The 27,104-nt window shown below is 48.3% G+C and overlaps 1 protein-coding gene across 23 annotated transcripts in view; it reads left to right on the top strand.

The window, feature by feature from the left end:
- The window catches only part of MICAL2 (microtubule associated monooxygenase, calponin and LIM domain containing 2), a 240,883-nt gene that overhangs the window by 29,681 nt on the left and 184,098 nt on the right, over positions 1-27,104 (top strand). For 16 of the 23 annotated variants that reach the window (XM_060399889.1, XM_042233046.2, XM_042233047.2 and 13 more), the window contains exons 2-3: positions 343-413; positions 23,863-24,203. In XM_060399889.1, the coding sequence (XP_060255872.1) occupies positions 23,940-24,203 (264 nt within the window). In that variant the 5' untranslated portion in view covers positions 343-413; positions 23,863-23,939. Of the gene's footprint in view, positions 1-342; positions 18,295-23,862; positions 24,204-27,104 lie in introns of those variants that run through there. The other 7 variants (XM_060399900.1, XM_060399897.1, XM_060399894.1 and 4 more) reach the window with 2 other exon arrangements.

The raw sequence follows: 27,104 nt of genomic DNA, 5'->3' as shown, positions 1-27,104 counted from the left end.
GCCCAGCCAAAATTTAAAAGAAAAAAAAAGGCATGCTTTTCTAGATCCCTCTTATTTTCTCTGCAAGCCTTTGTGTAGAGGTGTGATAAGCTTTAGGCTGCCCAGAGAGTGACAGATGAAAGATGATCACAAAAGTGACATAATTCCTTTCTTCACATGAAAAACTTGGAGTGCAAAGAGACATTCACTGTCCATTTGGGACGTTCTCTGTCCCAGCTCTTCGGTAAAGTGTTACTACAGGACAAAATATACAGCATGTAGGACCTTTTGGTAGGAAGAAGTTTGGAAGCTGTAATGTAGGATAATCTACTTGACATTCATTGTTGCACTTTGTTTTTAAAGGAAGATGGCAACCTGTGCATGGCTCGTCCTGGGAGGAGCTGACTTCAGTCATCATGATGCCTAAGAATCGAGTAAGTCACAGCAGTCAGTCCTTTTCTGCCTTTGAGTTGCTCTTGGGGGTCTGGCTTTGCAAAGGACAGGGATGCTTGCACTCTTCTTTCAAGCCCAAGTGAATGTGACCTTCTCTGAAGAGACATATAATGCCTGTCTTTGCCTACCATGTCCAAGGCTGCACAGCCTTCTTATGCTGTCAGAGAAGGGACAGTGGCAGGTATTGAGACTGAGTTGTGTTTGGGGACATGGAAAACCTGTGTGACTCAGTGGACTTCAGGTAGATGGAATCTCTGTCCCTCTTTCCCTAAGTAATAGCAGCAGCTCAGCTATCCTGACTCCACTCCCAGCTCTGATGCTGTTTCCACCTCCTGCTGGGCCAGGTCTGCGCCAAGAAAAGAATCTGGCCGGGCAGCTTCTGCAGGGAGTGACTTCAGAGCAGGGTAGACCATTTGTCCAAGAGTTGGAAATGTGATCATAGCATCTTCCTCTGCTTGGGTTCCATTCTAAGGAGAGCAAATCTGTTCACAGCTTTCTGTAGATTCAGCAGGTGCATGGAAGCTTAGTGTCCGGAAGGCTCTCTGTAGGTGAACATCAGTGATGACTTGTTTGGTGCCGTTACGCTCGTGAACTGCATAAGAGCCTCCACACTGTTCTCCTGGCTCCACTCTCTGTTCCCCTTCTCTGTCCTCTTCAAGGCTGCCTGTGACCTTCTTCAGGGATGTGTCTGCCCATCCCTCTCTCAGTGGCCTTCGAGGCCACCTCTGGTCATTCTCCACACTCATTATCTGCCTCTCGTCTCTGCCCTGGCTCCTGTCCCACCATTCCTGGAACAGGTCTCCACATCGGGGACACACCTTCGCTCTGAGAAGCAGCCCTCACTCTCCCAAGCATAGCTGGGGCCTCCTCCTCCTCGCCACTCCTGCAGTACTTTGTTCAGACCTCAGGCGTGTCACCAGCTGAGCTGAGTTTTGTCCAGCTGCCCATCTTCCCCATGCGCTGTAGGAGCCTTAACAGCAAGGACCTGTCCCCCAACATTCCCGTCTGAGCTGGGCAGCACCAGGGCTGGGCACGTGACAAGGGGGTGATACTGTTGACTCAAGTTCAGGTCCTGAGATTTCTTCAGGGCTTGATGGCTCATGAAGCCCTATCTTCTGTCTCGTGGGGGCCTTGTAACCTGGGAGGGGTTTATTTTACAGACGTGGAGATTGAGGACTGAGCCGTCAGACTGTAGGCTGTTAAGGTCCAGGACCCACATCGCCTGTGAACTGGGCTAGTCTGGTTTCTGCAAGCAAAGTTTATAATTAGAGAGAACCCAAGAGGTTATTTAGAGCAAACCCCTCATTACCCGATAGGGAAACTGAGGCCTGGTCGGAGGATATTTTCTCAAGATTACATAACCAACTACTGTCCAATGGAGAATTGGGAGGCAGGCCCTAGATTTCCAGTCTAGCTTTCTCTCCACGCCCCCTCCTTCCTTCTCTGCCTCCCTTCTGTGTATAGCCATCGGAGAATGTTTGGGGACCATCAATCTATATTTCAGTTCAGTTCAGTCACTCAGTCATGTCCAACTCTTTGCAACCCCATGAACTGCAGCACACCAGGCCTCCCTGTCCATCACCAACTCCTGGAGTTTACCCAAACTCATGTCCATTGAGTCAGTGATGCCATCTAACCATCTCATCCAGGAGGGTAAAGAACTTACAGGATACCCAGAGTTAGAGGGAAGGTGGTGGTGATGGTGAAGTTGCTCAGTCGCTCAGTTGCTCAGTCCGACTCTTTGCGACCCCATGAACTGTAGCCTACCAGGCTTCTCTGTCCATGGGATTTTCCAGGCAAGGGTACTGGAGTGGGTTGCTATTTTCTTCTCCAGAAGATCTTTGTGACCCAGGAATCGAACCTGGGTTTCCTGCATTGCAGGCAGACGCTTTACCCTCTGAGAGGGAAGGTAGACATAAGTAAAACTGGCCCTGCCTCCAGGACTTTCACTGGGGTTGTGAGACCAGGGGCAGAGACAGGGGACTGAAGAACCCGGTGGAGAGAGGATTGGGGATGGGTGAGACTGGAGCAGGGTGGAGGCCTCGTGGAAGGGCTGCTGGCAGGCATGGCCTAGTGGGCACTGAGGACCATGGGGGTGGATGGGGATGGTTAGGTTAGGGTTAGGGCTATTGCAGGGGAGTCCACATTGACATCCTAAGCAGCAGCATGAGGCGAGGACCAAGGGGAAAGCTGCATTAAGTTGTTCTGGTTCTTAGTGTCTGGGCAGAGAGGTCCTCATTAGCCAGCCTGCTGTGACTTGAGAATCCCTCCTGTTTGCTGGAGAAACACAGAATGTAGAGGGGGCACACAGAGGAGGGTCAAATGAACAGTGGACAGAGAATTCCATCATTGAGATGTATATGGGAGGGAAGCGTGTGAATATCTGGCTGGCTTACTCCTACTGTGCTCAAATGAATTTTTGGTTTGTTTCTGACTAACCACACTTCCAGTTGGTCTTCACCCCCATCTCAGTTTTAGGGCTCTCCTGAAACATTCATTTGTTTCAGGCATGATACAGGGCTAGGTAGGTCCTGCTCTTTCCAGTTTTACCCTGCCCCTTCTTGCAACTTCCTGGGCATGCAGACTGGGAGCCTGGGATTGACTGCAGGCTCCATCTCCACTGGCAGGTTGAAACATACACTTTGCCCAAATTACAGAGAATATGGTGTTTGCCAAATAGGTACCTTGGGTTATTTTCCAAAACATGACTCGGTTATAAACTTCCACAGGGAAAGGGTTCAGTGTTACATCATTATTGTTTACACCCTAGGTTTACATTATACTCCATTTCATCAGGACCATTTCATCTTTATAAAAAGGCAGGTGGATTTACTCCCACTTTGCAGATGAGGAATTTGACTTAGACAAGCTGTGACGTGCCCTGCATTAATGTAGCTGCCTATGGGCTGAACTGGGCCATAGCCCAGGCCTCCTGTTTATAAATTCCCTCATCTTTCTACTCTACTAAGCTTCAACCATATGCAAATTTCTGAAGGACCAAGGACATAAGAGGAACTCAGTAAATATTTGTTGAATGAGTGAACTTTGGTTATTTCCTTTTTTAGGGGGTAGGTCACTCTTGACCGTAAATGGATCCTCTTTGGCAGCAAAGGAAACACTACCCTGTGAAGTATTTGAATTTCTTACCATGATAAGAAACCAGTGAGTTCTCTCCTCACCCAGCCTCACCTCCGGGAACTGGGTCACACACATTGAATAATTAATTCCTTGAGTCTTTCGCTCGGAGCTTCCTCCTCCTGATGCCAAGATGATCTGACCAGCACTGATCTGACCACTGGAGGCAGATCCTATTGTTTGTCGTCATCAGCCCTCAGATGACCCATCTAATTGCTTATGGGGAATACTCTTGGCCTAATCAAGTCAGACTTCCAGTGGTTTGATTTGATTTCCTCCTGCCCTTCTTCCCCATCAACCTCCCCTAGATGGAAAGAGAGAGATCTCTGCGGGTTATCTGAAGTATTTAGGCCCACCTCTCCTTTCTCACTCTCCCTCTGGACTCCCCAGAATTTTCTGGTGAGGGCTGGAGAAAGAACAGCAGCCCGTGTCAGGGATGAGAAGGAACGCATGGGGTGGGGATGGGGGCAGTTATCAAAATATCTGCTGGGCCTGCTCTTTCCCTGAGTGACACTTGGGTCATGTTGCTTGGCGTCTGCAGAGGATCCAGCTGGCCTCATTAGAGCAACCTAATTAGATCTCGAGGTCAACAGAGTCGAGTGGAAAAAAAGAGCGGGCTGAGGCCCAGAGACCCACGACCTGGTGCTGGTTGTTCACGGCTTAGCCACGTGGCCATGGGCCAGCTACAGAACTTCACCTGCCCTCAGATTTCTTATTAAGGAAGTGAGGGAGGCGCAGAGGGTTGTGGCATCTTACAGGAGCCTTCTAGACTCCTGTGTCCCCAATGGCCACTCTGCTTGTCTTCATGATCAGCACTGACTTCTCCTACAGGTTGCCACCTCCTCTGCTTGTTTCTGTAGGCATTTTTTTTTTTTTTTCTGGACTTTGAAGCATTGCCACCTCTCCCTTGCTCCACCCTGAGATACGCCTGAGCGCAGATAAGAACTGCCTGTTATTGCCCTAAACTCCAGCCAAGCAACCTGGAAGAAATGTCTAATCTCTCAAAAGCGTGTTGGGACCTAGGGCATACAGGTTGGTATAGGAGATGAGTGGGATTAACCTTCAGTGGAGCAAGTCAGGTCAGGTGATTAGAGCTTTTTGGGTTACAAGAGATCTTGGTGCCCCAAGGCATCTGTCCAGTTGTTTGACCAAAGGGTAGTAGATGTGTTTGTAAAAACATGGCTCCAAGCTTATCATCATCTTCCCCGGCCGGGGTCTCTGGCCAGAGGGGACCAGGCACTCTGGAGTAGTAAAGGTGATGATGTTGGTGGACGGCTGCTCAGGGGGAGCTAAGAGATGTCTCAGACAAACAACTAACACACAAAAAAGGCCAGTGTTGGGAGGGTGGATCTGCCTCTAAGGTTGATGATCTTCGGGCATGAAAGGTGGAAAGAACCTACAGGTCATCTGATCTATTTCTCTGATTTTATGGGTGAAGAAACTGAAGCAGAGAGACATGACTTAACCAGACCCAGAAAGCAAGCTAAAGATGGATCCGAGATGCAAGCCAAGTCTCCTGATTCCTAGTCTTGGAATCATAAACCTGATACAAAGTGGCTCTTTCCCCAGCGCCATGTTGCCTCCTCTCTGTGGATTTAGCCACCACCCTTCCCACTCCCCTCCTTGACCCTGAGCTTGATTGTCTAAGGTGTCAGCAGGGCCCCACTGCTCCCACCTCCTTGTTTATTGAGGCCTAGTAAAACCTGGGTGTGACATCACAGCACAGCTGAGACTTCCCTCATGTGTGGGCTGTTTGACTTGTACTTAGGGACTTAACACTGTTGGGTCATCAGTATTCTGTTTTATGTGGGTCTTGGGGTGAAAGATGATGCAAGACAGGAAACGAAGGACCTGATGGCCCAGCCTTAACAATAGTGGATCCGCGTTGGTTTACCATTCAAATAAAAATCAGCTTTGTTGCTAAGCACGCCTCATTCTGAGACTCTAAAGCTGAAGGCATGGATCAAGTGCAGCCTGTGCTGTCCCCGGCTCTTGACAGAGTGCACTTTGGGTTAAAGGCTGTCTGCCCGGTCGCTGTGTTGCTGGCATGTGAACCAGAACGGAAGTCATTCACTTTTTTCTAGAGCGCTTCATTTGTCTCAGCACTTCCTGCTGAGCTCAAGGAAATGTATCATGAACTCTTTCCAGTGAGCAGGCACTGGGTTTACAGACTTTACCTTGTTTTTCCTCACCGTGGTTCTCGGGGAGAAGTGAGCATGGCTGTTTGTTGTACTGAAGAGAAATCAGGCAGATAATAGGCTAAGTAACTTGCCCACGTCCCATAGGGGCCAGGGTTCAGGGGCAGGGGGTCTGATCTTAAAGCCTTTTTTCGCTCCACATTTCACACGGCCTCTCTTTGCATGGAGAAAAGAGAGCTGGGCCAAGTGGACCGGGCATTGGTGGAGGCATCAAGCATTCATGGTGGGACTTCTGAATGCTGAGTATCAGGCTCTGGTCTTGGCTGTGAGGATGCAAATGTGAGTAAGACCTGGTCCCTTTATTCCCAGAAACTCGTGGCCTGACCTGGAGACAGGTCACAGCCATCACTCTGAGCTCTGTCATAACGAGTCGCGCACCAAGTGCCCTGAAAGAACCGAGCAGAGAGCGACACACAGGGAGCGTGGCACCCGGCATGTGCTCTGGGACTCGGGTATTGAGGATGAGCAGGAGGTCTCCCGGCAGAGAGCTTGCCAAGCGAACCGTGTGGTGGTATGAAGGCTTGATTCGGTACCTGGAAGTGAGGAGGAGTCATGGCATGTTTTCTTCTCAACTGACGTAGAAGGAGTGGAACTTCCAGTTGGGAGAAAGCTGGGGAAGGAGGGGTTTAGAACTAGACCATTAAGGGCTAATTGTGTGAGAGCTGTTGAAAGAAACATCAGTCAGAACCAGCAAAGATTCTCCAGATATGAATTATCCAGGTAGCTGAAGTACTCTTCCCCGCAGAAATGTGCATGGGGCTCGTGTTCAGACAGTTTATGCCCATTTTCCACATTTTGTGTCTCACGCACCAGTGGAGGTGTTTATTGATGGTGCTAAGGCATCGGAGCCGGCTGGGCCATGCTGACGGTTCATATTTAAAATGTCTCGGATTCCTCTTGCCAAATAAGCTGATAGCAGACACCCTTATGAATTCATGTGCAGACTTCTCTCCAGGGACTGTTCTGCATTCCAAACCCAGCCACACAATCATTCTGTAGGAGCTGGGGGTGTGGGGTGAGAAGGCTACTTAAAGATCAACAAAAATATATAGCTGTTTTTAAGGACAATATTTACAGGGCAAGAGTATCTAGGAAATGGATCATTTGCCATGAGGGTGAGCCAGATGCTTTTAAAAATTCCAACCCTTTCGAGTGGGAAGGGTCGTGGGGAAGAGAGAGAGAGCCTTCCAGGAACTCTTATCTGTCTCCTCTCTGATGAGGTCCTTGCTGATGTCTGCCCTTAGCAAATCCATTCCGGAAGCAGATCTTTGAGCCTGATGTACCCTTCCGGGAGGGGAGGAAAGCAAAAACCCAGACAGCAGTCTGGGGTCCACAGCTTCCAGGTCTCAGATCATAGCCCATCTTTTGTGACCTCCTGTGTTTCATTTCTTTATAAGAAAAGAAAAATCCTTTCTGGGACGATGGCTGCTTTAGTGAATGTGTTTTTCCGAACATAAGCCCAAACACCAGGAGAAGAGTCCAGCATCTTCATTCAGCCAACCCCAGTTTATTACATCAAAATGGTGGGAGACTGTCTCCTGTACGTTGACAGAAAATTCACCAGCTCGGTCACATCTTCTGCTGTCCTTTCTGGGGCAGCTCTCTGGTGGAGTGAGTCAGAGAGGGGTGTTTTCACTCCCTGAGTGGAGAATGACCAAGCTGGCAGTCACTGGTCCTGGAGTGCTTATCCCAGCATCTCTGAGCGCACAGAAATGTGGCCTCTGAGTGTCACCTGGAGAACCGGCTGTCCCTCCCTCAGAGCTCCGCGGCCCCTCACACAGGCCCATGTCGCCTCCACGTCAGCCTCTTGGCAGCTACCGACAGTGCAGCGCAGCTTATCAAGCTAATCGTCTCCTCAGAAGTGGGGTCAGCAGTTGAGTGTATTTTAGGGACTGGTTCCACCCTGTCTTATCAGAGAGGCCTTTCTGCATTTGCTGTCTGAAACCCTGAATGGTTTTAAAGAGCTTCTGTAAAAATAGTTCATAAGCGACTTCAGTTCCTCTGCACAATAAGAACGTGGCCCAAACTTACTCCCTCTCTTCTGCTCGGAGGTCTGAACCACCCCCTGGTAAGGGCACATTGGATGAGGGCACAGAGCCCCTTGGGCAGGTCTGGAGAAGGGGAGGCAGCACTGCTCAGGGCTATCTCGACCTGTCATTCTCTGACCTGCTCACTTCCCAGAGGCTGCATCTGAAGACTGTTAAGCTGTGTTCATTTAACACATTGCCTGGCACAGGGTAGCCAGTGTCTGTGGGATGGATATGGGAACAAATACCCTACCAGCAAGAAAATCCTCCAGTTTCCCAGCAGAAGCCAAAAGAAGTGAACGGCTCTCAGGCTGAGTTGCCTGCAGTTTTCCAGCAGAAGCCAAAAGAAGTGAGCAGCTCTCAGGCTGAGTTGCCTGAGTGAGTGCTCTCCACAGCCCAGCACACACTCCGGGAAAGATCCCTCTGGTCCTGGGTACAAAGGGATTTACAGATCTCCTATCTCCCGGGTTGGGTCTGGAGGGAGGGTCAGAAGAACTTTGATCCACATCCAGAAATTCCCCCACTCAAGACTGTGAGTCCTATTTTCAGGGATTCAGATAAGCACAACACACCAACAAAGAGCAGTAACAGCAGCAAGGCATGGGAATGTGGGCCTCAGCAAAAGCAGCGTAGAGTCCATCCTGCTGGCTTCCCCAGCCCACTCCCCTCCCCCCGGCAACTGCTCCCTTGGCTGGGCATCGCATGCTTGGATATGTCTTCCAGGAGCCTCCTATTGGGCATCTGTGTTTTGTCAGCCTGCTTCTCTACAGCACAGGGCTTTTTACCTTTACATCTCAGATCCCAGCTTCCCAAGCATGTTGACAGGTTGGTAGGTTTTGAACAACCCATTAGGCCTTTCTGACTCAGGCAGGGCTCACCTGCCCTGGCAGGTGCACACACCTGCTCATAAAGGCTGACTGTAGTTCATAGACCCCGTGTGGAGACTGAGGTGATGGGCGTGGCCAGCTGAACTGCCAGCTAGGCAGACGCCTCAGTGGAAGAAACAGGCAAGCACCCCCCTCCCCTGCCCCAGGCACACCTGCTTGGAGGCCGCCCGGCCGTCAAGATCTAAGGAGGTATTATTATATTGCTAATAACATTAATGACAATATAAACAACAAAGCATGTGTAATGGCAGATCAGGAAATTAATCCTGAAATTTAAGGTCTATAACTCAAATGGAAATGTTGGAAGCCCTTTGAGTGAACTCTAAAGATGGTGGGTACAGTGTGAGCTGTTCCATTCCTCCCCAAATAAATTTTTACTAGTAAATATTCATTCAACAGAATGTACTAATTACCTACTAGGAGCAGACATCACACTGGCACCAAAGTTAAAAAGTTAAAAATCAGTGGACAATTTGTTAATGGATGAATTAGTCCAAAGAGACATAATACAAAAAGTTGAATTATTTGCTTAAATATTGATTGAATGTCAGTGGCATACTTAGAACTGAGCTGAATACTCTGGGAAATAGAAAAGAAACAAAAGATGTTGGCTTTTTCCTATATAATGTAAAAACTACAAAGTTAAGTTTATACATTAATTGTCTAGACAAGATTAATGCACAAAGCTGTTGGGTTCAAGGTTGTAACTGTCTTTCTCTAGAAATTACTGAATAGTAGTTGCCCAGAAGCTAGGGAGACAGAACTTGTTCCCCTGATGTCCAGAGTGCCTAGCAGGTTTCCCCTTGGACCTCAGACTGTATGGGAGTGGGCCTAGGAAGCTGTATTTTGGGATGCTTCCTGATAAATCTTCTGGTATGCAACTAGTTTTGGTGATCTCTGGCAAAGAGTCTGGAAACTAGAAGAAAGCATGGGAAAGAGAAGGCAATGGCAGCCCACTCCAGTACTCTTGCCTGGAAAATCCCACGGGAGGAGGAGCCTGGTAGGCTGCAGTCCATGGGGTCGCTAAGAGTCGGACACAACCGAGCAACTTCACTTTCCCTTTTCACTTTCATGCATTGGAGAAGGAAATGGCAACCCACTCCAGTGTTCTTGCCTGGAGAATCCCAGGGACGGGGGAGCCTGGTGGGCTGCCATCTATGGGGTTGCACAGAGTCGGACACGACTGAAGTGACTTAGCAACATGGGAAAGAAAGCTATGACAAACCTAGACAGTGTGTTAAAAAGCAAAGACATCACTTTGCTGACAAAGGTCCACAGCTATGTGGTCTTTCTAGTAGTCATGTATGGATGTGAGATCTGGACAATAAAGAAGGCAGAGTGTCAAAGAATTGATGCTTTCGAACTGTGGTATTGGAGAAGACTCTTGAGAGTCCCTTGGAAAGCAAGGAGATCAAACCAATCAGTCTTAAAGGTAATCAACCCCTAATGCTCTTTGGAACGACTGAAGCTGAAGCTTCAGTACTTTGGCCATGTGATGAGCTGACTCATTGGAAAAGACCCTGATGCTGGGAAAGATAGAAGGCAGAAGGAGAAGAGGATGAGATGATTGGATGACATCACTGATGCAATGGTCATGAACTTGGGTAAACTCTGGGAGATGGTGAGGGACAGGGAAGTCTGGCGTGCTGCAGTCGCAAAGAGCCAGACACAACTTGGTGACTGAACAACAACTTGGGAGAGAAAAGTCAGTACGGGATGGGGAAGCTTTTGTTCCTGAAAGCTCCAGCTCACCTCTCAAGATCCAGCTCTGGTACCACTTCTATTGTGGGCCTCTCTCCAGGCCACACATGGGTCATTCCATCTCCCATCACTGTGTCCACACATCTTGCCACCCATCTCTGTGTAACTCTTACCTATAATCGTTATTTAAAATTGATTCCCTGAATGGACTGTGATGATAGCATTCTATTAGTACTGTGGGGCCTGACTGCTTCAGATTTGAGCAGGGGTGGGAGGAAGAAGACTGGATGTGAAGCATCAAATAGCCCAGTCTGTCTGATGCAGCCACAGCGGAGCCCCAATACCTTTGGGAACTGAGCCTAATGAGGAAATGGGGGCTACATGGAGTAGGCTGATGAGACCGTCAGGGGAGTTGGGACTTACACAATGGGGTGTAGGAAGCCCTGAGAGCTTTATGAACAGAGCAGGGTGGTGCTGGTCAGATGGGAGGGGGAAGATGGGGAGTGGAGGCTAGTTAGGAGGCTTCCATGATAATTCTGGTGGTGGTTAGAGAGAAAGGGCGGTCACAGTTCATGCCACCATGTTACCTAAATGTTGTGGCTGCTCTTGATTGGGTTTTCCCAACAAGCAGTGGTTACTGAGAGTCTACTATTGCCAGAGGCACGGGTGCCTGGCCCTAGGTGCGCAATCTCTGGCATCAGACAGTTCACAGTCCATTGAGGCAGGAAGACCCGAAAGCAGTTCACGCAATAGTCTGTTTGCAATGATCCCTGGAACCTCCATGGAGTACAGCGTGGGAAAACAAGGTGTGGGGAAGCTGAGGGAAGACTTCAAAGAACAGTGCAGCCAAGGGTACGGCCTAGCCTGGCGTCACTGAATTTCCTCATGTAATGCAGTGGGATCAGGACTGTTATTATCTCCATTTTATGGATGAGGAAACTGAGGTTCAAAGAAGTTAGGTGACTCATCCAGGCTCACACACCTAGTAAGTGATGGGGCAGGTTTGTAATAAGTCTGCTTGACTCCAGAATCCACCCTGGGACCCCTCCGACATTCTGCTGCCTTTAATGTTTCCTAAAGCCGACTGGGTTTTTACCAAGTGAACAGAGTCTAGATAAACTTTCTGGATGGAGCGACCTGCATAAGCAAAGGTGCAGGGAGGGTGGCCTGAAAGATTTCAGTTTGTCAGGGAGCTGCAGATGGCTCAGGAAGTCTGGACTCAGAGGGGATGGGGACATGGTGAGGAGACAGGCTGGAGAGCAGGCAAGGGGCAAATCAGGAAGGGGGCTTTTGTCTTGCTCTGCTAAGGGGTTTGGTTCTCACCCTGAAGACAGTCAAGGAGCTGATGAAGGATTTGAAATAGGAACAGGACCTGACCAAGTGTGCATTTCTGGTGGAACGATCTCTCTGGCAGCAACTCAAGAGAGAGGCTGGTGGATTGGAGGGAGCAAGCAGGAAAGGTGCTTCTGAGGAGTTTCTGAGAGTTCAGGTGACTGGCTGGCTCCTCAAGATGAGGGAAAGGGGACAGAGAAAGTGACGCCAGGGGTTTGGTGTGAGAGTCTGAGTGCAGAAGATGCCGTTCGCTGAGGATGAGGATGCAGGGAGGTGAGGGCAGAAGGAAAACTGACTACATGTGAGGTCTCTATAAGATAGTCCGGGGGAGTGTGTAACTGGCAGTTGAATACAGCGCTGGAAAGCAGCTCGAGGTTCACAGTGGGTCATCAGGGTGTAAAGTGTGGTGGGTCTGTGGGAGTGTTGAGAATGAGAGGGGTGGTGAAAATCAGAACCCTGGGAGATTTCAGGAACATTCAGAGAGAGATGTGTCTACAATAGACTGAAGATGGGACAGACCATGAGCAAGATAAGGTCCGATAAGTGACAGCTGGATTTAGTGACAGAGTTGATGTTGACCTTGGGCGTGATGCCTGGAGTGGGCTTTGTGTATGAGTGGGAATGAGATTCTGGAAGATTAGAGGGTGAATGAGGTGAGGAAGTGGATATTACCAGGCTAGACTCTACTACAGAAGGAACCTAGGCTGTGAAGGGAACGGGGGAGGGTACCATTTTGTTTTGTCCAATAAGAGCATTGAATTTGTACACATTTTGGAGACTGACTTCACACTGATAATTCATGCCTCAAAATAAGAGCAAAAAAACTTTTGTCAGGCGATGAATTCTTCTTTTTCCTCTATTTGGTTTGAAAAATATAGTCACTTGGCACAGTTCTTCAAAATGAGGGACCTTTGGAAAATAGACTTCATGAGACATGGCTGGGCTTTGAGCTTCTGGAGCCGGGACTGCTCTGTGGTCGTTGTGGGCTCCTGGGTATGGTGTGTGTAGAGCAAGCAGGTGTTGTTGAGAAATCCTTTCCAAGTTCACTTTTCCATGACTTCTGTGCCTCCTCCCCAGCATTCTTCTCTATCCTCCAGACTAATTACTAGGGTTGCAGTTCCCGAGGTCTGAACTCAGCTGTCCAGACACAGAGGCTCACCTGGGAAGTGACTTTAATGGTGTGCTAGGCAAAGACTTGGGGGAAAATATGCTTTAACTGTCCCATCTCAGCTTAAGGTAGATTAAGGGGAGATGATCGCCCTTACCGTCTATGTGAACATGCCCCAGTTTCTGCTGTGGTTTGGCTTGGGCTCCTTTGGGGTGGTGGGAGTTATCCCTGGGCAGTGGGCTGGAGTGACGCTAGATAAGCACACCCAAGCCCACCCTGTGAGAGGCACCTCCATCCGGTTCTCACAGATGTTTGAGACTTGCTCAAGGGAGTGCTGGAGGACTCAGAAGTCCACATTCTATTGACTGCACCACATGGGCTTCTAGGCACTCAGGACCTGAGGGCTCAGGGTTGTTGAAACCAACGACATAACTAGCCTATCCATCCCAGTCTCGTGTCTTATTACAGGGAAGGATGTGGATTTTCACCATAGGGTATATATGTGTGAGCAGAGGTGCTTCAGTGAGGGGCAGTCAGCCATATTTCTGGGGCGGGTCAAGTGACTTTTCCAGGGTATAGAGAGCCTAATGAAAAGGAAGATAGAAAAGACCAGAAATAGTTGTCTGGAAGTCAGCCTACAATAGTGTTGGTGACAAGAGGGAGGTTAATGCCCATGTGATCAACCTTCTTACTGGGAGGGGGTGCTTTCTAACCCAGGCTAAATTTGACATACCCACTGTACTATAGTTTACCTACTGGATTAGTTGATACTTCCTGCCTAACAGATATAGCCTTGATTCTCAGTGTCTTCACATATAAGTGAGGTTTATTTCTCACTTATATGAGGTCCAAATGTTCTTGGTGTAGAGGGCTTTCCTCCCAGTGGGCATCAGGGGGCCTAGCTCCTCCTCATTGTGGTCTTGCTATCTTGCACATGTGATTTCCAAGGCTGCTGCCCTCTGACAGAGGGGGAAAGAGCCTGGAGGATCACCATGAGAGGTTCTCATGGGTTGGTCCTAGAAGTTGTGCGCATCCCTTCTGCTCACATTCCATCACCTTGAACTGGTCATGTGGGCTCACACAGCTGCAAGGAAGGGCCCAGGAGGAAGGAGAAATATATCTGGTGATCAGCTGGCCTATCTCTGCCACACCCACCCAGGGTAGAAAGTCACCCCTCAGCTGACATTTCATTGTATTCATCACTGTTATCCGAAACTGCATCGAGATCTCATGACGAGAGATCCTGGCATTTGGAGTTTGATGAAAGAAGGGGAGTATCATGAACCAAAGGGTCTAGACCAGAGACCGTGTCCCTGATGTGGGTGTGAGGCAGAACTCGGATCCCTCCATCCATTTTGTGTGGGAGCAGTATGGGAAGGTGGTCATGGATGTGGGCTCTGAACTCGGGCTGTTCGACTTCAAGGCATAGCTTCCATACTTCTGGCTATGTGACTTTGCCAAGTTACAAACTTTTCTAATTCTTTGAAAAGTGGGGATAATAAATAGTGTCTCATGATGCCTTCGCTTCTTAACAACGGTTAACTTCTTTAACACAAGGAAAGCTTTACCTTATTGCCTAAAACTTTATAGATGATCATTAAATGTCAACAATTGTTATGTTCCCAAGGATTGAACATTATTCATTCATTTTGCACATACTATATAGAAAGGGTCTTGTGCTGGAAACTGGGAGTAGGGAAATGAAAAATTAAGTTCAGCACAGAAAAGCTTACTGTGACTGAGCCAAGTACAGGTGCTGTGGAAGGGTTCCATTCCATTTGGGAAAGGGGTCAGGGTTAGCGGGGTGGGGAGTGTCTAGAGGAAAAGAGCCTTGAAGGAAGATTAGGAGTTAGTGGGGTAGAGATTGGTTCACATCCATGTCCTTTGCTTAAGAACAGTAAGGATGGTATATGATATGTCAGACATACTGGTTTTTTTTTCCAAATTGGCAAGCTTCTTTGCTTGCAGCAAGATTCTGCTAACATGACAAGGATTCATACCCAGTGTCCCTGAAATTGATGTTAGTCAATGAAAAATGTGTAAAGCTCTGATTTTGAGAGACAGAAGTCTCATCTAGTTACATACCCATTGTCTCCCCTCATTTGAGCCCGATGGCATGTCCACCAGATCTGAACTGATCTAGATGGGCCCTCAGGGAGTCTTTAGGGAATCTGTGTGCTGCAGGGAAGAATGCTCCCTGCTTTCAAGGAACAAAGTCTGCTGACTTCTGTCTAGGTCCTGTTAGAACACAGGAGTGTTCTCCCCAGGCAAGGGATGGTGGGCTCTGGGAGCTAAGACCAGGGAGCCCCTACCCAGCCTTCTCTGTGATGTTGATGCAGATTTTACAGGTGCTGAGGGGGCAGGGGGTGACAGTGGTGATGATGTTCCAGGGAAGGCAGAATAAGAGATGAAAATTTGGAATTTGGCAGGGCTGAACTTCCAAAGGCTTCCTGGAGTCAAATGAGGTTTGGAAGGAAGACTGAAAGATGCCTACATGACTTACAAAAACAACAACAAGAAATTATGCCCCTGAGCCAAATAAAAAACAACAGGATTCTTCCACTGTTTATTTTATTATATTTTAACTCAAAAATATTTTTAAAAAATAGGTTCGTTGTTAATTAGGCCACAGATTCTGTACTCTGGCCGTGGGCAGCTCCTACTAGAAGGTGGTGATAGTTGTTTGTTTTTTAATGGATTTTATTTTTTTATTGTGGGAGACTATACATGACAAAATTTGCCATTGTGGCCATTTTTAAATGTTAGAATTCAGTGGCTTCACATGGGTGGGCAGCGATCACCACCTTCTACCTCTAGAACTTTTTCATCTTCTCAAATTGAAGCTCTGTCCCCATTAAACAATAACTCCCATTTCCCTCTTTCCCCAGCCCTTCTACTTTCTGTGTCTGTGAATTTGCTTATCCTAGGTACCTCCCACCATCAGTTTTGAGAAAGGCTAGACTCCTGAAAACTGGAATTTGCACTTCGCAGTCTTCCCAGGCAGCCAGTGTGTGCTGAAGGTGACTCAGAGCATATGCAGAACAGGCTGCTGAGTTTTTGTTGGTGAAGTGGACTTGCTTGTATGTGCTGAGGTGTGTGTTGTTTTGTCAGCTCCTAGGGCTTCTCAGGTGGCACTAATGGTAAAGAACCCACCGGCTAATGCAGGAGACCTAACAGACACCAGTTCGATCCCTGGGTCAGGAAGTTCTCCTGGAGAAGGAAATGGCAGCCCGCTCCAGTATTCTTGCCTGGAGAATCCCATGGACAGAGGAGCCTGGTGGACTACAGTCCATAGGGTTGCAAAGAGTCGGACACGACTGGGTGACTGAGCCGCGGACTGTAAGCAGGGAAGCAGGTGTCTGTCTTGTGGAGTTTGGCTGGTCAGGGGTCTGTGGACACAGCTGAGATTGTGTCAGAGGTACTGTTTCCCCCCTATCCCTATCCCAGCATGGCTCTTTGGAAAGGACCTGCCTCACTGGACTTGAAGGTCTGTGATCCAGAGAGCAGAAGTGTGAAAATGTAGAATGCAGCCTTGGGGACCTTGTCTCTCACCTGTTGGAATATAAGCCCCTTCATTAAATTAGCAGTGTCAGGACTTCTTCCAAGAAGGCCCTTTCTTTTCTGGAGAAAAACGGCACTGCTAGTATGACTGGAGTTGGATTGGCCAGAGGAAGGGAAGATACATGAGATGAAGATAGTCTAGCCAGGGAGAGAGGACTCCAGGACTTGGGATGCATATATAGGAGGGAGTTATAAAAAGCTGTATGTGCTGAAATACAGAAAAGTATAGAGCTACAAATAAATCAATGGAAATACCATCTCACACATACACACACACACACACACACTCCCCCCCCCCCCCCCGCCACACACACCCACCCACCCCTATGGTCATGTTTGGCTTGATTCCTTTCTCCTCTGGATATTACGCTAAGGAGTTGGAATCATTGAGGACCTTAATCTGTATCCTGCTCTTTTCACCATGATTTAGGGCATAAGCATTTTCCCCAAGGATTAAATGTCTTCATAAATATTATTTTTAAAGGACTGCCTAATACGTTATTATTTGGTTGCACCATAACTTAAGCCACACCCTGCGTGACATTTGCAGGCTCTCGGAGCCTGAAAGAACTTCAGAGACTACAGAACTCACCCCGTTTAATTTACACAGCGACTTCAGAAAAGGCAGGTTGCATTACTAACATTTCCATCATCATGGCTCATGTCAGTTGGTGACTAAGAGCGTGGATTTGGAAGTGAGGTAGAACTGAGCTCCTTCACAGCGTGCCCATTCAGTACTTGGCTTGTGAAGGGGGTTGCTTGCCCCTCGGAATCTCCTTCTCTTTTGTCAAACAGGGATGGTTAGATGAGATCATGGATGTAAAAGATCTGGGACAGGGTCTGGCGCCCAGTGAGCAGCTGAGCAGTGCCGTTGTTGCTGTTCTGATGAGGCTCAGTCTCCGCATGCCCAGGCCCAAGTTTTGCCTGTCTCAAAGGCTTTGCTTCTCCTAGAGGTTCATATAGATGGGCTTAGCAGGACAAGCAGAGATGTGGGGCACTGGCCAGAAATCATTATGGAAAAAAGTTTAAATTTGTATGTGTTTGTGTGCATACATGTATACATACGCACATATACATAACACACATACATGCATATATAAACATTTATGCACATACTGATGTATATGCATATATTAGCGTGAACAGATGCATATGCATACAGTAACCACACACGGCACACTTACACTTGCCTTGCAGGAAAGTGAGATGATCAAGTTCTGGAATCACCCCCTACCTTCAAAGTCCTTGCTTCTTATAGAGTAGATACAGAGAGAGAGCAAGAGAATCACCATACCCTCTAGACTTCCTGGTACTTTGGTCAGCATATAGCTCTCTGACTCATGGGGGTGGGGTTGGGGGGTTAACCTAGGTCATCCTGGGATCTGTTAGTGTGAGTGATTCCACGAGGAAATTGACTGAGGTGAGGAAGTGGGAATGTGTGAGGTCATTTCAAGCCAGAGCAGTGGAGTCAGCTCACTATTGAAAGACAGAGAGGAGAGGGCTGGGGATGGATGGGCAAGACCACATGGCCCTGGACTCTCAGAAGAGGAGCAGCACAGAACTCTTTCCTGAGCTCCCCACCTGGGCCAGTGTAAACAGAGGGCAGTGTCCAGGCCCTGCTGCAGGCTAGGCACTTGGGTGGGCTTTCAGCTACCTCTCTTGGATGTGTTTCCATTAGCCTTTCCAGTAGGGGCTCTGGAGGGCGTGTGTAAGAAGACTGCATGTGTGGGTTCAACCCACATGGAAAGGCTTTGACTGCCTGTGGGTGATCTCAAGGGCTAAGACCAACCGCGGGGAGAAGCCGTTGGAGAGACAGCATCGATCTTGCTGAAGAGGGACCAAGAGAAATCATCTCACTGAGGCTGTCTTCCTGTCGGCGGAGACGAGGGTGGGGCAGGCTGCCCCAGGAAGCGGTGCGTGCTCAACCTGGGAAGGTGACGGAGGGAAGGCTGGGGACCCCTGGCTGGAAGGAGATTACAAGGGGCCCCTTTCAGCCCCTTTCCAACCTTGGGAGTTGCCCCAGGGTTAGGTTCAAGTTGGTGTCACGTGCCCTGGTAGATGGAAAGCCAGGCCTCCCTGGGCCAGGTGAGAAGATGACGTCTGCAGACACCACCTGTAAAGCAGGTGTTCTCCCTGTGCTGGGCTCTGCAGAGATGCAGTGTGTGAGGATTTCCCACTATTTGGCCCTGGCTGCCTCTGCCTTGTCTCAGATGTCGAATCCAAGTAGCCATGCCTGAGGGTCTTCTGTGTGTGAGGTGCAGAGCTGGGGGCTTTAAGTCTTTCCAGCAGCTCTGTGAGTGGATGGGGTGAAGACCTCCCCATCTTTCACTGCTGAGGAAACTGGGCCGTGCCCCCATGGCCCCTTGGGGTGGTTAACCTGAGAGAGGGTGAGTTTGAATAGGGGTTTGGCAGTGGAAATGACAAGAGGCTTTGGTTTTTAGATGGCATTTGCCTTGAAATGTGTCTGTGAGCCTTGAGGGTGGGGTTGAGGGCTGCCATTTCCTCATTCTGCTTTGAGAGGTTTTGCTCATTGTCTGTTCCAGCTTTCCTTCAGTTTTTCTAGAACTCTCTCTTTTATTTATTTGTTTGTCTGGGCCATGTCTTAGTTACACCATGAGGGTTCTTTAGTTGTGACATGCGAACTCTTAGTTACAGCATGTGGAATCTAGTTCCCTGACAAGGGACTGAACTTGGGCCACCTGTATTGGGAGCTTGCAGTCTTAGCCACTGGACCACCAGTGAGGTCCCATCTTTTATGCACTGCCTGGTCACACTCTTTGATGCCATTTCACAGGTGATGAGGCCAAGGGACAACAGAGGTGTGGAAGTCCCGCACAAGAGTGTACTGGTAATTGTCAGGCCAGGAGCTCGTCTCTTATTTTGAGGACTACTCAGGGCCTCTACATAAACCTTGAACTTGTATCCCAGATGTTATGGGTCCAAGAGCCCATTACCAGTGCTGGCAATCTGAGACTCTGAGCTTTAATTTGTAACAGCCAGAGTCAGGGAGAGGGACTTGCTTTGTGACTCATGAAGTCACATAGGCAGAACCACAAATAAGGGACTCATTGGCAAAGACCAAATTGCTTCAAGGCTATTCTTAGAAACTAAAGCATCATGTCTTGTTTCTTCCCAGAAAATGCAGAAACCTTTCATATTTCTGAGTAGTTCATTTATTTATATTTCATACCAAACTCCAAAGGCAACAACTGGGTAGTGATTGACAAGGAAGGCTAACAACGGCTATTATCCAGGATCCTCTGGCTTAACTAATCCTGACTTTCTTCTTTGGCGGAAAGAGAAGGGTATCCAGCAAAATACTACCCTCCAGTTTCTGGAAACTCAGACTCAAACTTATGGGAGTCCTTCTAAATCAGCCTCTCTAGTTCATTCACAAAACTACCTTGTACCATGGATGCTTTCAGTTCATCATCCAAACTTCTTGATGTGAGGTTCCCCACATTTCATATGGGAACTTAAAACTCAGAAATGGAGTTAGTTGTCCAAGGCTACACAGCTAGGAAGTGGATTTGAAACCAGATCTTTTGAATTGAAAGCCCATGGCCTCTAATTGTAAAGTGTATATAATTGTTTGACTTGGGAAGCTAGTACTGCTGCTGCCGCCGCTGCTAAGTCACTTCAGTTGTGTCCGATTCTGTGCCACCCCATAGACGGCAGCCCACCAGGCTCCCCCGTCCCTGGGATTCTCCAGGCAAGAACACTGGAGTGGGTTGACATTTCCTTCTCCAATGCATGAAAGTGAAAAGTGAAAGGGAAGTCACTCGGTAGTGTCTGACTCTTCGTGACCCCATGGACTGCAGCCTACCAGGCTCCTCCACCCATGGAATTTTCCAGGTGAGAGTACTGGAGTGGGGTGCCACTGCCCTCTCCGAGAAGCTAGTACTAGTAGTCTTCAATTATATTCTCTTCATTTTGGTCTGATGGTGTTTGAGTCATTTGATGAATAGTAATGAGTGCTGGTCATCAGGGAGTCACAGGTGCTAAATACATCACACATGATTGAGTTTATTCCTTACCACCCTATGACTCGAGTATCAGTATCCCCATTGAGCAGATGAGAAAGCAGGCTGAGAGGCTAGATAACCTTCCAAGGGTCCCGTGGCTAGTGAGTGCCTGAGACCAGACCCACGCCTGGGTTTGCCAGACTCCATATATCCAGATGCTCTTCTGTGAGAAGACCTACTCCTAGGGGCTGTCAGTCATTCCTAAGGTGTCTGACTTAAACTAGAAAATGATTTTAAAGGCTGAGACCAGACTCTTTAGATGCAGGGCGGCAGGGCTGAGGCTGGCACGGGCTGCGGGGGCACAGCCCCAGGCAGGGCTTATCTCCTCCTGTCCATTCATCTCCCTTCACCTCCTCGTATCTCCCTCCAGATAGGAGCTAGTTCCTACAGCTCTCATGCCCACCCACAGCCCTCAATACCACTCTGGCTCTTTCCCTTGGAGCTGTAAAATTAAGTTGTTCATTTTTCTTTTGGGGGAGGAGAGGAGGCAGCTGGCATTGGGAGGAGGCAGGTTCTTCCAGTTTATAAATTATTCTCTGGGAGTTGGGTCTAGCTTGATAACTCAGAACAGCTCACCATTTTAGACAAGGAAGAGTTGGTGACTAGAACTGATTTTCAAAGCTTTTTCTTTCAACCTGGGGCATTCCCCAGATTCAGATCAGCTGCAGGTGATGGCTTCAGCATATATCTTCACATCTACCCAGTGCCTCCTTGGGCCAGGCTCTGCCATCACTCCTGTATCTCACCCTCCACAGCAGCTCTGCAGGCTCTCATACAAAAGAAACAGCTGGGGCTCAGAGTTTATGTGGCTTATGTGAGGCCAGGTGGGCAGCGAGGGGCCAAGCTGAGCTTTGGACATGGCTTTAAGAGCCCCAAAGCCTGTGGTTTTCCTCTGCACCACCTGCCCACCCCATACTACAGGATTCCGGTGGAATTCAAGTAGCTTTGCAGCTGTCAATTAGCTACTCCAGCCCTTCTTCAATCCCTGGCATAGAAGTGATTCCAAAGATAGATAAAGACTGAGGATGTTAATATGCTCCGAAAAGCAGATAAGTCTTGTTCTCTGTTTATGCTCTCTGGGTGGTGGGTCCTACACAGGGGAAAAGTTGAAACACAGGCGGAGGCAAAGTTTATGTGAATGATACCAATGTGAGCAGTGCAGACACTAAAGGTTCTGACTGATCCACGTGGGAGGGAATCTATGTCTTCTCAGTCCCGGGTAGAGCACAAAGCCAGCTTTTGAAGTTGGTTGAATTTGTTGAGTTGAGGGGACCAGAGGACAGAGGCCTGGCTGCAGAGTAGAGTTTGGCTGGGTCTGAAGCAGGGAATGTACTATTCTCCCTTCTGCTGAGTCTGGTGCCTGGCCTGTTGGAAGCTCTTGGAGAAAGAGGGACAGGAGGGAGGTGTCCTATGCTGTAGCCCAAGCCACTTCACCCATCAGGATCTGGGTGTCTGGAGAGCTTGTCTGCCCCCAGCGAGGGGCGCCTCACAGGTGGCGCCCAGCCAGGCTGTGCATAACCTACATGTGTGTGCTTTCCTTCCCCCTGCCCTGCCAGTTTCTTTCCTCATTGTGCCTGGGCAGTCCTCAGCTGCCTCCTTCTCCAGTCCACCCCTGCCATCTCATTTTCCCAAAGACTTATCTCACCCCGCTGCTCTGTCTCCTGTACCCACAGCCCACTGGAGAAGCCAGGTCTCCTCTACAGTCTGCCCCAGACACCTTGTCACGAGTCCTGAATTCCCAGTGCCTTGAACTTGCTGTCATTCTGCTGCCATGCTGGTCCAGATCCGTGCCTTTGTATGGTCCGTTCCCAAGTTGTCTGGCAAAACCCACCTCATTCCTAAAATCACGGCATTTAGGCATTTCCCTGTTGTGGCTCCTCTGGGCTTGTCCAGGCTCTATTGAACATCTTCTCTGGGCTTCCGTGTACTGTGTTCAGTTTTACAAGCGCTGGCCTGTTGTCTTGTAATCAACTATTTATGGGTCTGCCTTCCTCGCTAGGCCCTGTCTCTGTATCCTCCTCTAGCATCTAGGGTGATGTGTGGCCCTTGCTAAGGCACCGGTCAGTCAGTCAGTCAGTTCAGTGGCTCAGTTGTGTCTAGCTCTTTGCGACCTCACAAAGCGCAGCACGCCAGGCCTCCCTGTCCATCACCAACTCCCGGAGTTCACTCAGACCCACGTCTATCGAGTCAGTGATGCCATCCAGCCATCTCATCCTCTGTTGTCCCCTTCTCCTCCTGCCCTCAATCCCTCCCAGCATCAGAGTCAGTAGTTATTGCTTAATGAATGAGTAAAGGATTAGGAAGAAGATAAACACCAACCTCTGCTTTCAGTTTTATAAGGCCAGCCCGCAATTCAAGCGCACCCACAATGGCGTTTCCGTCTGCAGAGTGGGAAGCTACCCAGCCGGAGGGCTTGTCTCTGTTTGCTGACCTCCTCCTGCCAGGCTTCTGTCTGGGGCAGCTTGGTATGCTCTGTCCTCTGTTTACAGACTCCCTCAAGCCCTCCTGACAGCAGGGCCAGCCCCAGCTCCTCCATGCTCATTTTCTTGCACCGGCTTTGGATTCTGGAAAAATAGCTAGTGCGTTGGAAAATCAGTCTAATTTATTTTTGTTCCTTTGAAACTTAAATGACTTTCCTAAGAAAATGCCTGAGGTTAGAGTGGTGCAGAGAAGAAAGGATGATGGCCAAAACCCCGGCAAGCTATTTTTGTGATGTGAATGAGCCTCCATCAGATTTTTCTTTCCTTTAGCACTTGTTCCAAATGGCTCCCAGCTTGGGCTTACAAAGCACAGACTCGTTTTGTGCATCAGGAGGAGACCCACATGTCTCTCTGTCTTTCTGTATGTCTCACTGAAGTGGATGCTGTCCTTCCAGCAGATTTGAGAAGTTGCCATTTGTTGTCTGTATAAAGAGAAGTCACCCTCTGATAACTAACGAAGGAAGATGTAAAAGTGTGATGTTGAAAGATAGGTGGGATGGTGGTCATGAAATCTAGAGAGCTTTACTTTTTGGGAACTGTGCATTCATGTCATGTGGTTAGGTTATATTAATATTAGTCAATCAGTTTATGGTACCAAAAATTACAGGTTTTCAACAGTGTGAAATCTGGGTTTCTGGGTTGGTTTGTTTTCCTTTTGCTAGTTCCTACCTTCCAGAACCATCTGGCTTATGGCAAGATTGCCCAGATAATGTTGACATCAGCCAGGGTATGTCTTTGGCAATCTGTATTTCTCTGCAGACAGCCAGGGGCGTGGAGTGTTGGGGAGAGAGATTGCCAGCAAGGCAGCATTTCCAGGTTAGATGGTATGATTACACCTCTCCTGTAGAGTATGTATGGTGGGTCTTATGTTTAGTATGTTAGTATCTTAGAGGAATTGTATTTTTAGCTCTCTGCACCCTCTCGCCAGCCTACCCTCGTCCACGGAGCTCACCTCTGCCTCCATCTACCTTTGCAGGTGTGACATTTCTCCAGGTACTTCATGGTGTTCTCCTCCATCCTCTCCACATCGCTGCTCTGCGTGGCTCCTGAAACATGGGGGAAAATGAGGATGAGAAGCAGACCCAGGCTGGGCAGATATTCGAGAACTTTGTCCAAGCTTCCACATGCAAAGGTACCCTTCAGGCCTTCAACATCCTCACCCGACACCTGGACCTAGACCCTCTGGACCACAGAAACTTTTATTCCAAGCTCAAGTCCAAAGTGACCACCTGGAAGGCCAAGGCCCTGTGGTACAAACTTGACAAGCGTGGGTCCCACAAAGAGTATAAGCGAGGAAAATCTTGTATGAACACAAAGGTAAGGGAACCCCTGCATAGATGCTTCTTACCCTGTGGGGCATGTGGGGTGGTTTGTTGAGAGGTTAGGAAGCTGTTACCATTTTGCCATTGTAAGGTTCTTAGCGAATGTGGTTGTGTTTTATTGTTTGACTCAGCTGAAGGTTACCTTTGTCTGTATATGCACAGCTTATCTTGGTCGGAGGCTTCTATCCTATTGTAGTGGTCTCAGCAATTCTTCTTATGCGCTCTCTGAGTCACAGAATATAAAGTTGTCATCTTGAAAACTATTCATAACCTAAAGGCTGAGAGCTATGCTTTATTTGGTAGGGACTTTTAGGATTTTTCAGGAGACAGCATCTCAAGTAGGAGAGAATTGCTCCAAGGAGGTGAGGAGAGGAGCCAGATTATATGGAAGTTTTGCAACAAAGGGCAGATAGTCTGAACATCAAGATTATATAGCTAAATAAAGCCAGATACCCCAAGTTAAGGAAATCAGTGCTTTTCTTTGCATGGGAAGATGCAAGAGTCTGGGCTCACAGAAATCATTCCTTTGATACGCACCTCAGCTATCTGGGGACAGGGTCCTGTTTTTATGTCCTGAGTTCCTCAGGGCTCACTGTAGGGAGTGGCTGCAGTCCTGTAGCTGCTAGATGGCAGGTATTCTTCTCCTTTCTGAGTGCCCTTAAGGCTCATCAGCTGGCATTGGAGGGCTACAGTTGAGGATGACTTTTCACATCCTTGTTTATTGATATGGCAGGAAATAGTCCGCTCACCAAAGGCAACCTTGATGTTATCCTGTTTCCGCTATTACTACTACCATTACTTCTAGGAGCCATTATTTACCAAGTAGCTTCTCTGGGCCAGGCCCGTTCTATATGAGGTCTCATTGAACAGTACGATAGTCCTTTGGGTCACTTAAGAGATATGGAACCTGCAAAGTCAGTCTCACTTAAGGCCACACAACAAAAAGGCAATCTCAGTCTCTCTGATTTTAGGGCCTATGCCCTGAAGTCCCTGGAGAGACATTTGTGCTCCTTTTGGGAACAAACATTTGAGAAAGATCCCCTGACTTGAATTGGCTAAGAAATAGGTCTTTGGTGTTTATTACTGTTTCCTCCCTCTCTTTCTCTTCCTCTTCACATCTCTGCATTCTCCACCACCTCATCCCCTTCCTCTGCTCAGGATCACACGTTGGTGACATCGGAGAACCTGTGCCTAGCACTTCATGTCTCTGATAGCTCTGAATCACCCATCTCTGAATGCGCAGCCAGAAGTCAAGACTTCCCTGGGGGCTGTCAGCCCTGGGCACTGGTCCAGGCTGTATGTTTAGGTTAAAAGCAAGCATGCTGTATTTAGACCTCACAGGAGGTAGCTCAGCCAGAGCCCTTGGAATTCTAGTTGGTGCCAATCCTAGACAAGAGGATTGAACTCTCCATAGAGATCAGAACTGTTGTGTTTTTGTTTTGGTGATGCGGAGCTGTTGAGTCCACCGTGGGATACAGCCACTTTCCCTTGCCCTGGGGAAGACAGCTGCCAAGCTCCTCTGAGCCTGGGACACACAGATTGTACAGGGCATAGGAGGGCATTTCGTCAGGCAAAGCAGGAGTCGTTTTAGCCCAGAGCATACTAGCCATCCAGGAAGGGCTTGACCGTAACCTGCTAAGCTCCAGCCTGACCCAAGAAGAGGAAAGCTTTAAAGAAAGAAGAGGGGGGACCAGGATCCTAAGTGCCATCCCCGCCCAGCACCTCCTTTCTAGCTGTTGTAGCTTCATGGTTCCTGGCTCACTGAGCAGCTCTTCAGAGTTCTAGGAGTGGGAAGCTTTTAACTTACAAAGCATCACCCTTTTCAGTAACCATATATAGTGGTTTCCTTTTTCAAAGGTCCTATGGAAGTTAGGTGGCTAGAGTGCAATATGTTTTCTCAAGGAAAATTTTCAGAGCTCACTGTATCAAAAAATGCATCACCCCATATACCCAACAGTTCCTAGCTATTGGGGACTCTCGGGGATTGGAGGACAGACCTTCAGAGGGAGTCAGCCAGCAGAGGGATGGAATGAAGGGGTGACCACCAGGAAGATGTCCTTCCAAAAACCACTGGCTGGTTGCCTAGCTTGCCTGGCCAGCCCCTGTTTTACAAGCTTTGATGGCTTGAAGTGGAGGAGTCTGTACATCTGGTGGTTGGCAGGTCATCAGTGATGTCTAAGATATTAAAACAAAGGGAAAGGACTCATGTCTTTCCCTAGTGGTGCTGAGTAAGAGTGGTTCTTGTGCAGGAATTTTTACACCTTTCTCAGGAGGAGGAACAAAGACATCAAATGTGGTGGCCCATCTCATAAAAACTACCTGTTTCCTGAATTGTAGACGACCTATTGGAAACCGCACTCAGTGTACAGAAAAAAAGAATTCAAACAAAATATGGCTGTTCTTCAGTTTTGTTTGCGAAATTTGAAATTACTCAAATTTAAAATCAATTACTGGGCTGTGGAAATAAAGAAAAATGGCTGTGACTCTTAGGCGAATTTATTCGCACATTTCAGAAACTCAAACTAACCTAAACAAAACAGGGAAATGATTAACTCACATGAACAGGATGGTCCAGACACTCAAAGTCTTTCCCACCCTCTCTTCTTCCATCTAAATATCTCTTAAATATTTTGCTCTGTCTTGGCTCCATTCTTCCCTCCTGCAAACATGTTTTCTCTGTGTTGCTGCTGCTGCTGCTAAGTCGCTTTAGTCATGTCTGACTCTGTACGACCCCATAGATGGAAGCCCACCAGGCTCTTGATAGCTCTGTGACTCAAAAGACCTTTGTCTTCCTGCTCAATATGGGAAATCTCAGGCAAGGATTTCAGTTAGCTCACTTTGGGGCCAGTTATTGAGGCCAAAACCAAGGGAGCTGACCGCTGTCTCTGGCAGCCCT

The sequence above is a fragment of the Ovis aries genome, chromosome 15 (genome assembly GCF_016772045.2).
Source record: "Ovis aries strain OAR_USU_Benz2616 breed Rambouillet chromosome 15, ARS-UI_Ramb_v3.0, whole genome shotgun sequence".
Taxonomy (NCBI): domain Eukaryota; kingdom Metazoa; phylum Chordata; class Mammalia; order Artiodactyla; family Bovidae; genus Ovis; species Ovis aries.
This window is presented reverse-complemented; position numbering and strand designations above follow the sequence as displayed.